Genomic DNA, 12186 nt, shown 5'->3' with positions numbered 1-12186 from the left:
ATTTATCCATGCACATCATTATTGTTCTTTTTAAATGTTCTCCCTCATTCTTCATTTCCAATAGCTCAGCTCTGATTAGTTGATATTTTATCGTATTTATATTCATATACATTTATATTTATGTTGATGATGGTTGTTAGTGTGAGTTTGTTCTCATATAGGGTTGTATTTCTCAAATACATCAAGGTGCCTCCAATTTTTTTTTCTCTGCTCACATTTAAATACTCATGTGTGTGTATAATGAGTGTGTTGCAGGTCTGTGTTTTATTGCTTGTTTTCTCACCTCTTCCCGCCCTCTACACTCCCACTTTTTCACAGATTTGCAAGTGCCCATTTTTCGAGCCTTCTTCAAATTTGAGGTGTGAACGACTGAGCTAAAACTAGTTTTCATGACACTTTAAATTAAGAAACGGATAGTTTTGTTCAGGTGGTTCACTGACTCTTACGTTTCCATTACTTCAGTCTGTTTCTGTTTCATTCATTCCCTTTCCATTTTACCCATGTATGCGTGATCTGTGTGCATGTGTATGTACAAACTATGTACTTATAACTGGGTAATAACCCTGACCTACACCTAAACCCAACCTTAATCCATGTAGTTACCTTATATTACCCAGTACTTTCTTAGAAGTACACTGTACACGTACTGTAAAATAAAGTGCAACCGTGTTTAGACTAGTTATGCGTTCATGATTTAGTCAAATCAAACTTTTGTGCACATTCATAACGACGCGATCACAGGTACTCACTACTGTACCCAGTGAGAAAGAGTTATTTTTCTGTGGCCACGAAAATAACCTTTCGGAGAGTTGATAGACAATTAATACGTTCGCTGGAGGAACAGATTCATTTATTGTAATATCAATTCTGCTACATCGAGTTAATTCTATTGACTGATCCAAATATTTATATTTATATTATATATATGAGCTAATTGGCTACACACACTCTAAAAACTGCTGGGTTGTGTTAACCAAATTTTGGGTCAAATATGTTCTCACCCAACGTTGGGTTAAAAAATGCAATTTAAAAATGGACAAATTGCATTTTGGACAAAATCAAAAATGGACAAAAATGCAATTTAAAAATGGACAAATTGCATTGGTTACATTAAAAATGTAAACCAACGGCTGGGTTTGTCCATTTTTAAATTGAATTTTTAACCCAACGTTGGGTGAGACCATATTTGACCCAAAATTGGGTTAACACAACCCAGCAGTTTTTAGAGTGCATACAATACATCTTAAACATATTAACTTTAAATGTAATATGTAATAACACACTACAGTTACAATTATAATCAAGTACTTTACATGTGCTTTAGTATGTTAGTTAACACATCAAAATAATTCTATAAAGCATGGCAAGATTATTAAAACAATGATTTAAAATGTACTTTAAAGTAAAACTTTTAATTTGACATTACAAAGTGCACTTTTAAGTTATTTAAGTGTGTTAAGAAACGGTAATGAAAACGTACTTTCTTTAAGTTACTTCATTAATACTATCTGCAAGTAATTAAAAAAAGTATATTTGCAGTGCACTTCAAGTGCATATTCAGTGCAATTAAACACACTTGCTGTCTTAAGCAGAACTTTTATGATCAGACTGAATGAGAGACACAGAGATGCTCTTTCACACTGAGGCTGAACTTCAGATTCTGCAGTAAAAGGAAACGTCTGCTATTATGGCAGTCATCTGAGCAGCTGTTAGCGTTGCTCTGGGCGACGGTCATGAGCGCTGATGAGACGCTGGCATCAGACACACCTGCTCTCCATCACAGATCATCAAAGCACTGGACAAAAGTAGCATCAGTGACCCAGAGAGGTCATTCATCATGGACATTCATTACCGTGCACCAGCGTTCAAAAGTTTGGGCTTCATGGGATCTTTTAATGCTTTTGAGTCTTTTATATTCACCAAGGCTACATTTTTTATCAAAAATATAGTAATATTGAGAAGTATATTATTACAATTTAAAATAGCTGTTTTTTTATGCAAATATATTGTAAACTGAAGTTTATTCCTGTGATCAAATCTAAATGTTCAGCATCATACCTCCAGTCTTCAGTGTCACATGATCCTTCAGAAATCATTCTGATATGATGATTTGCTGCTCAAGAAACATTTCTGATTATTATCAACGTTGAAAACAGTTGTGCTGCTTAATATTTTTGAGGAAACCATGATCATTTATTCAGGATTCTTTGATAAATAGAAAGTTCAAAAGAACAGCATTTATTTGAAATAAATGTGTCTGTAACTTGTTTATGTATACAAATTGAAATTTTAAAAATGTATATGTAAAAATCTTTAAATTATTAAAAAAAATTTTTTTTGGGAAAATTCTGCCATCATTTACTCACCCTCAAGTTGTTCCAAACCTGTATGAATTTATTTAATCTGCTGAACACAAAAGAAGATATTTTGAAGAATTTCAGTAACCAAGCAGTTGATCGACCCCATTTGTCACAGCTTGTTGAAAATAAAGATGAATGAAAAGGATCTAAATGCAGCAGCTGGACTTTATTTACACAATGGGCCCTATCATAAACCTGGTGCAATGCAGCGCCAGGGGCGACGCAACTGTTTTTTGCTAGTTTCAGCCCAACGCAGTTATCATTTTCACGTCCTGCACCACGTTGTTTAAATAGCGAATGCATTTGCGCCCATTTGTGCGCCCATGGGCTGCTGGTCTGAAAATGATCCGCCATGGCGCGAGCGCAACTGGCTATTAAAGGGAATGGGAGATGAGACTCTGATTGGTTTATTGTACATTTACGCCCAAAACACATCCATTGCTCATTAAGAGAATAGGGACAACCCTTTTAGACCATGCGCCGGGAGCGCCGACCATTTTCCCCAATCGTTAAACTAGCAAAAGTGGATTCCGACATGCCCTATAAGTGCACTTGCGCCATGCGCTTTAGACCATGCGCTTACATAGTTAAAATAGGGCCCAAGAACTCAAAAACACTACAGGAACAGAATCAACTAAGCTAAACGTGATGACAACGGACAAATGAACACAGAGTTTAAATACACCCACTCTAAAATGTTCTGGATTATTTTTTTATCTAGACTGCTGGGTTTCTGCATGTTGGGTCATTTCATTGAGTTATATTCAAACTGTTGGGTAGTTGTGTGTGTAACCCACTACTGGGTTAAATTTCACTGACAGTAGAAATGATGGACCCCCTCATAAACTACCCAGCCTGCTGGGTTATAGTAAGTAACCCACTGCTGGTTTACCAAACTTGATTAAACTGGATTTGTAACTGCCATTTTGTCTTCTGTCCTGAGAGAAAACTTACTGAAATATATAAATAGCATTTGCTGCAAGGAAATTAAAATAACTAACTAATTAAAGGGATAGTTCACCCAAAAATGAAAATTCTATCATCGTTTACTCACCCTCAGGTTGTTCCAAACCTGTATGAGTTTCTTTGTTCTGCTGAACACAAAGGAAGATATTTGGAAGAATGTTTGTAATCAAACAGATCTCGGTCCCCATTGACTACCATAGTATATATTTTTTCCTACTATGGAAGTCAATGGGGAGTTGGGGACCGAGATCTGTTGATTACAAACATTCTTCCAAATATCTTCCTTTGTGTTCAGCAGAACAAAGAAACTCATACAGGTTTGGAACAACTTGAGGGTGAGTAAATGATGACAGAATTTTCATTTTTGGGTGAACTATCCCTTTAATAACTATTAATTAGGTAAAATTAGCCAAGCATTTAGTCAAAAAAGCAGTATTTGGGTTAAATTGTTCAACCCAACCTGCTGGGTTAAAATGTGTAACCCAGTGCGTTGGGTTACTTTAACCCAGCATGTGTTCTGTCCAATATTTACCCAACGCCGGGTTGCCAAATTGGTTGTTTTTAACCCAGCCATTCTAAGAGTGCTGAAACAAACTAATGAACTAAATGAACATCCGGTGCAAACACTAATTAACCTATGAGTAACCATAGTAACTAACGAACACAGATCTAGAAACAGTGAAAACTAAACTCAAACTCAAACTCAAGCAAACACAGACAACCCTGACACCAGTGACTGCCATAGTGTTTTTTTCATACTATGGACGTCAATGGGGTCTATCAACTGTTTGGTTATCAACATTCTTCAAAATATATTGTTTTGTGTTCAGCAGAAGAAGTGACATATTCATTTATCATATGTAAATGATGACATAATTTCATTTTTGGGTGAACTATCCATTTAACATAGATAAACACAGGCTATAAAATTATTGTTCACTGTTAGTTAATGATACCCAACGCAACTAATGTTAATGGATTTAATCTTATAGTAATTCCATATTAATGGTATTTCTTATTGTATTTCATTTTCGTTTACTTTTGTACAATAAACAATAGCTGAGTTTCCATTACCCAGCAAATTGCGCTAATAGTAACTGCAAATCGAAAATACGCCCAATGGAAACATGTCAAAAACTCCCATTTACTATCGCAAAAAAGATTTTATGCTCGCATGAGGTGGTTTCTCAGGCAATTTGAAAAAAGGAATATTTTGCAAAACAGCAATGGAATTTTTTTTTTTTTACGCATTTACAGGTCACCTGGTGTACGTACAGTAACAGTCGATCATTCTTTAAAAAAGGCGCGATTTGTTTGGACAATAAGTTCTTCATTAAACTCATAAAAGACAAAAGTATTACAGGAATACTGGATTCTAAACAACAAAGAAATGCCATAATTTATCAAGACCTTGAAGCAGAAAAATAATGTGTTTTAGTAGCATAACATCGGTTAATGGAAACGCCGTCTGTGGCGAGCAGGACGAGGTCGAGGGCCGTGGGAGAACGGCACGAGGCCGGTGGCGTGATTGCAAATGAGTGACACCGGCCTCGTGCCGTTCTCCCACGGCCCTCGACCTCGTCCTGCTCGCCACACCGTCATTTCGCAATAGTTTTTTTTATCAACATTTAGAAAATATCGCAAATCTGTATTGGAAACCAGTTTACTAATGGTGCTGTGTTGGGTCACCACAGGAGAACTACTGACAGAGAGCATTGTTCTGGTCCATTAGTCTTAAGATAGACACACACAACCAGTGCTGTAAAGTGCTCAGGTAGCACTTTATTTTAGTGATGGGGACGAGACCGCCTATGCCGAGTCCGAGTCAAGACCGAGTCTTTGAAGGGTCGAGTCCGAGTCGAGACCGAGTCCGTTGGTTTTCAAATTCAGTCGAGTCCGAGTCAAGAGCGAGTCTTTAGGAGTCGAGACCAAGACCATAAAAACATGTCAGTTTTCATATTCATGATTTAATATCACCCCAGTTAATAATCAACAGTTAGGCCTACAGACTAAGCTAGATTGGGAATTGTTTAGAGGAGCAGTCTTAACGTCTTAATATGGACTACGCTTTTACTATCATTAAAAAAATCCCTACATCCCTACATCTTCTGGCTATTTTTCTAAATTGCTTCAACAGTGCTGCTCTGTCATCAACATGTTAAGCCCACCCTGACTTTTTTAATCATAGTTAGGACATGCAGAGCAAATTAAATTTTTCTAGTGGTATGTACAGTATTCTAGTGGACTAGTGATGGGGACGAGACCGCCTATGCCGAGTCCGAGTCGAGACCGAGTCTTTGAAGGGTCGAGTCCGAGACGAGTCCGAGAAAGCAGAAATCGGTCTCGAGACCGGACTCGAGTACTACATCACTACTTTATTTATTATACTAACTAAGGTACAAAGTACCCTTGCTACTACATGTCAACTTATTCTACTAACCCTAACCTAACCTAACAGTCTACTAATACTCTAATGAGAGTTAGTTGACATGTAATTGTAAGGTTGCTTATAGTTAGTAGAATGTCTAAAGTGGACCATCGAAATAAAGTATATACTGTATATGCTGGTCTTCATGAGTCCCGGGTCACAGTAACAGTCCTTCCATAAACTTTCAACAACGTCAACTGACAACAAAATGCTGATGCTACACAAACTTCTTGATCTTAAAACCCAATAGGAATATTCTGGGGTGAATTTACTCTCGAACCTTGGATAGAAATATCGGAGCAGCAAAGCCACATTCAATTTGTGCGGTTCCTACGGACACGCTGTGTCTGGATTCGGGTTTAATTCAGAGACAGGCGGAGTCTGCGCTGTGATAGGATCTGTGTTTGCCTCAGATTAAAGGCCAGCTGTCCCTCTATAAAGGCACAGAGACATGCTGCTTCAAAAGAGACAACTGTCATTCAAGCAAACATCACAATTACCCAGCGCAGAGCTTCAGGCTTTGAAATAGAAATGAGTTACTTACAGGTGCTGCTGGTTTCTGCCAAAGCGTTCTTTTATCTATGAATATAGTTTCCTCTAAATGCCAATGAGCAGCCAAAACAGGAACACCGGGTACTATTTATAACGCCGTTATACAATTATAATTATATAGAGAAATATATACAAATTAGGGATGCATTTGGTATTGATCAAAACTGTTATATCAGCCATCATATTGGTTATCAGAATGAATTATTTGACATATAATTTATATATATATCAAATTTTTCCGTAAAATATGCCAGTAGTATTGTTTTCTGAATCTCTGAATATGATTGTATGGTTTAAAACAGTAAATATATTGCAATGCCACGGTTGGTTTGGGGTTTTGTTTGTGTTCATGTCTTTTATTTTGTAATCCAAAATAAAGCTCTTCGTTATGCTTCCTGTTCTCATGTGTCTTGCAATCATGTAAAAAATAATGTTTGTTTTATTATGAATTTAATTAATTTTCTTTTACATTTTTTTATCCATAAATGTAAGTTTACCAACAACAAAGCATTTTTTCCTGTGTTTTTGAAACAGTTAAAATGCATCTTAACACTAAATAAAAAAGCAAGTAGAACCTCTTCAATTTGTAAGGACTTTAATTTTGTACAATGTAACTGATTTATAGATTAATATCTTACCCTCATGTTCTTTTTCTCTATTTTTTTTCTTCTTTTTTTTTGCATTTAGTTTTTTTTACTTTGTTAACTTTTTTAACAAAGGCAAAATATTTTATAAAAATGATATGATTTGAGTGTTTTGGGAATCAAATTATTATTTCTTTATTATTTATTATTATCTATTTCAGATTCAGATAAAGTTTATTATCTATTTCAGATTCAGATAAAGTTTATTATCAATTTCAGATTCAGATAAAGTTTAATGATGATAAAATGAATGATAATGTAATGTGTTGATGGCATGTACAGCTCAAGATTTAAAACATTTCAAAAGCTCAAAGAAACATTCTAGAAACTTTTGTTTTAAATCTCCTATGTGTGTTTATACGTGTTTGTGTGTAACCTGGTGTGGGTGGGATGGGAACATGGCCATCCAGCCCATCCCAAAATATATACACACACAAACACACACACTCAGTGTCTCTCTGATTTCCTGTTAGTCAGCTTTCTCTGCATCCCACCCAGTGACCCAGCATTACACTACACACCACACACCACACACACACACACACACACACACAAACCCATACAAAAAAAACACACCTCTCTTTCCCAGCAGACATGTGATTAAAATCTATAATTGTACAAAGGAAAGGAGACATAAATCATTTGAGCAGTCATTCGCTATTTAGTTTTGACTCTATACAACTTTAAAATCATGGACAAAAGTATTTTTCTTGCTGTTTTGTAATAAAAGAGTTACATTTTTTTTTATCTAGACATCTATTCTATCATTCACAATAAAAAACACCCTCCCACTCGGAAGATTTAATGAAACCAACCTGCAAAAACAACACACACTATCACAGCCCTGAGCTCATTAACATATGACCACCCACATTTGCATATCAACACCTATTCAGTATTCAGCATTACCCTACTGAAAAAGAAGTACACTTAAACAGAAATTAAATGAAAATGATGCATTTATGGTAAAGTAAAATATATTTTAATGTGATTTCTGTCATGGTTTAAATATAACTGTAATTACACATTTTAATGATGTTGCTGCAATTTAGTACATTTAAAATATATAAACTTTAAATGTAAAACTGGATACCTCACTACAGTTAAAATTACTTAATAGTACTTCACATGCGATTTAGTATGTTAGACATGAAACACATAAAAAATAAGTGTACTTCTTCAAAGCATGACAAAATATTATTAAGGATCTAAATTATATTATTAAGGATCGGCTCCCTTTTTTAAGTGATGTATAGGTTGGTGTAGACCTGAATCTTTCAATCTTTACCACAATGTGAGTAATTTTACAACACCATTGCGTTACAGTAATGCTAGCCATATTTCTTAACATTAAATGACTTTGTAAAATGTTAAAGACCTGACTCTTTAATAACCGGCTAGTTTTCACTTACAATCGTATCTTCCGTGATGCTTTATGCAAAATTGACTTTAGCTTACAACAAACCTTAAATCTAAAATCTAAATCTCTTATTTAGGTCTAGCATCACTTTTCAGATTTTTTTTTCATCAGGCCTTATTTTCATTAACACTTTTTTGAGAAACACTTACTCTTGCTTAGCACAAAACTGACACTTAAATCTCTTAATTAAACGCTCAGATGTATGTCACCGATACATGTGCTGGAGAACACTATAAATACAATAAACCTAGACCCGAACCCGGAGAATCACTCGTATCATCGTTTTATATCATCATATCACCCAGCCCTAAACCTTGCTCTAGGGTAAAGCACTGAGAAATCATAGACATAACAGTACGACTTTCTGTAAATCTGCTTTGAAATGATGCATATCGTGAAAAGTGCTACAAATAACTCTGACCATAAATACAGTCAGCCAGACACAAAAATGATGAGATAAGAAATCACCTTGGAGTTATCAGATAGAGCAGATCTTCTGCTGGTCCTCTCAGTTCCCAAGTGTGCTTCTCTCTCACACACACACACACACACACACTCAGCATGGGACAGTCCCTCTCAGGGGAAACTCTGTGTCTCCGTCTCTCTTCCTTCACTCTATTTGTGTTTGTTTCTCCTGTTTCCCCGAGTCTTCCTCTCATTCTGCTAAAGCTCCAGGCTGCTCTGTCCTTCTCCGACCTGCTCCAGTAAAAGCTTCCCATCAGGCACACCATTTCTGATTGCCCACGGGCCAGAAAGAACAAAATGAGAGAATGAAAGACTACGGCAGAAATAAACTCGCGGCCCTAAAGAGCAGAAGCACTGCCGTCTTTTCTGCCAAAGATAGAAAAGCTTTCCATTCTTCTTCTGTTGTGCTTATGGGGAAGTGAGTGATAGAAAATTCCTTCAGTATGAGTTCTGGGAATAAAGTAAATGATGTGTTTCTAATGTCACATAGAGGCAATGTTCTCAACATTTTTGACTCCAAGGCTCCCCATCATCCATGACACCATTCAAAGCCATGTAGACTGAGATATTTCTGGTACGTCTGCTGTAACAACAAAGCTCCTTTTCTCAAACAACTAGGAGTGGAAATATATTACAATTCAAATATTTATGTTCCAGAAGTTTCAAGAACAAAATGTTTTTCAGAGTTCTTTATAAGCAATGAATTTACACTTTTAGTGGTCTGTGATTGATTATGGATTAAGATATTTTAAGATTAAGATTAAGATATCTTATTTTAAACCCTCTTGTGGCCCTTAAACTGTGCTCTGCGCCCTGGGAGAACCTCTGCACTTAGAGGATGACTTCAAAATATTAAGATCAGAGAAAAAACTAAATTTCTTATACTTCCACCGCCCCCTGCTGGCCAAATGTGATAAAGCAGCTAAAAATACATTTCTATTTATTTTTATTTTTTTTCAGAAGTTGTCCCAGTCTGGAAAAATTGACCTTAGGACAGATGAATGAGTGACAGCCCAAATAGCCAATCACTGAGAAGCGTGATTATGTGATGTTTTATCTATTAAATAAAAACAGTGTACGTATAAAGCTTGTCTGTTTGGACAGTCTTCATGACCACTAGATGAACTTTAGCAGTCAGTGCAAGGAGTTTTATCAAAGTCAGAAAACATTTCCTCCGTAAATTTCTATGAATTGTTAGAGTAAACAGCTGGATATTAACATTAAATGCACATGGTCTACATTCAAGATACTTGTTCATCTGTTGATTTCATATTATTTGTGGATTATTTGAAAAACAGAAACATGCTGAATGGACTCGAGAGTGAAACCAGCTTCAACAGCTGTCATAAATAATGTGACATGCTGCAAAATGTAACTTTTATTTTAAGAAAAACACAAAAAACACCGGTTTGCATCTGCAAAGTGCACATTTTTGTCAATGTTCATGAAATGCCGGAATTTTTTTTTTGGCAAACATAGATAGAGGACCTGCCTTGAAAAGCGTGCTTAAGTAACCGCTGTTGTAAGGTCAAACACGGGTGAGCCAGTGTGGATTCAGGACACACATGCACAACTTAGTTTGAAGTGAAACATCTGACATCACAATTCCATCCATATAATCAAGGCTCATTCTAAATATTCACGTTCAATATCCTGTTCAACTGAAGAATTGCATTACAAGAGTAAAATGTGTTGGGAACATCGTTTCATATTCTTGTGGCTTGTTCTTTTATGTGGCTGCCTTTGTGAAAAATAAGTGTGCTTAACTGTCGTGAAAGTGCACTTGTAGTGTACTACAAATATTAAAAGTACATTTTTAAAACACTATACTTGCAGATAATATGATATTAATTAAATAAAAGGCCACATACAGTAAGTGCATTTAAAGAGAGTACGGTTTTATCAGTTTCTTTACACACTTAAGCACTTTTTTTGTCAAATTAAAAGTGTTACTTTAAAGTAAATTTTAAATCAGAATGCGTCATGCTTTATAGAAGTGCACTTATTTTGATGTGTTGACTAACATACTAAAGCGCATGTGAAGTACTTTATTATAATTTTAACTGTAGTGTGTTATTCAATATTACATTTAAAGTTAATTAATATATTTTAAATTAACTATTGTATAGCAACTTCATCATTACAGATGTGTAATTACAAATAGACAAAAGAATTATAAAATTATATATAAAGATGTACTTATGTCCTAATATTAAATGGGTCAAAAACACTCTTAGGTATTTTAATTGGTAAACGAATTGCATTTAATATAAATAAATAAAAATCTCACTTAATTGCAATTAGCATGCATTGAGTTTGCACTTAAGTATATTCTTTTAAAGTATATTATTTTTATAACTATGCTAAAGTGTAGTTATTTTTCAAACAGGTGGTAATCTGGCGGTGTAAATCCACCTTTAATTATTATAGAGCCAAACACAAAATATCTCTTCTGAAGGTATTCCTTCTCAACAAAACCGTGGAATATGTGAATGTGGATACGATACGCAGATACATCAAACTCTCTAATATGATTATGTCATTGGTATATATTGTCGGTAGACTGGCATACCTCCCACAGGGTCCTAAACTCCCTCTGCTCAATCCGCAGTAGTTCACTGAACTCCCGGGTGACGATGGTGGCGTGCCGTGGCGTGTTGTCCAGAATGGACTCCCCGAAAGCTGTGCCGATGCCCAGTGTACAGATGGTGACAGCATCCTTAACATGAGGGAGAACACGGGTCAGAGCAGAACTCTTTCAGAGAGGAAGAGATAAGAGGAGAGGGGTCATATGACCATCTGAGATGTTCCTGATTGAGAGTGTGTTGTACCTCCACTTAGATTCAGGCCTATCTCAAGGACTCAACACACACACAGAAAGAGAGAGGTCAGCTCATTTGTCCCTCAGGTCTGAAAGACGCAGCTCAGTTAGGAGTTGCTCTAGTTTTCTCCTGCAGTCTATAATAAGCAGCTGCACTCAATAGAGCACTTCCACTGTGAGCAGCTGAATAATGTACGTTCATAATACTGGTCACTGTGGGAGAGTTTAACGATTCTGGATCCGATTCAGATTCTACCTAACAACTGAAACACCTTTGTGAATCCATAAAATTCTTTTTGCTTTTGAACAAAGAAATGTATTGTCAAGTCAAGTCAAGTCAAGTATATTTGTATAGCGCTTTTCACAATACAGATTGTATCAAAGCAGCTTCACAGTATTAAATTAAAATAATACAACAAGGTTTGTTTCTAGTGGAATTTATTGATTGCTAAAATTAAATATCCCCAAAATATCCCCAACTTAACAAGCCAAAGGCAACAGTGGCAAGGAACCGAAAAACTCCATCAAGT

The 12186-nt window shown here is 35.9% G+C and overlaps 1 protein-coding gene across 2 annotated transcripts in view; it reads right to left on the bottom strand.

Annotated features, from left to right (window-relative positions):
* Positions 1-12186, bottom strand: part of rapgef4a (Rap guanine nucleotide exchange factor 4a) — an 86018-nt gene that overhangs the window by 54077 nt on the left and 19755 nt on the right. The window contains exon 4 of one of the 2 annotated variants that reach the window (XM_084421780.1): positions 11408-11554. In XM_084421780.1, the coding sequence (XP_084277906.1) occupies positions 11408-11554 (147 nt within the window). Of the gene's footprint in view, positions 1-8838; positions 8943-11407; positions 11555-12186 lie in introns of those variants that run through there. The other variant, XM_084421781.1, reaches the window with a different exon arrangement.

This window comes from Rutilus rutilus, assembly GCF_951802725.1.
Source record: "Rutilus rutilus genome assembly, chromosome: 10".
Taxonomy (NCBI): Eukaryota; Metazoa; Chordata; class Actinopteri; order Cypriniformes; family Leuciscidae; genus Rutilus; species Rutilus rutilus.
Note: the sequence above shows the minus strand (reverse complement) of the source record. Positions and strands in the feature narration are given on the sequence as shown.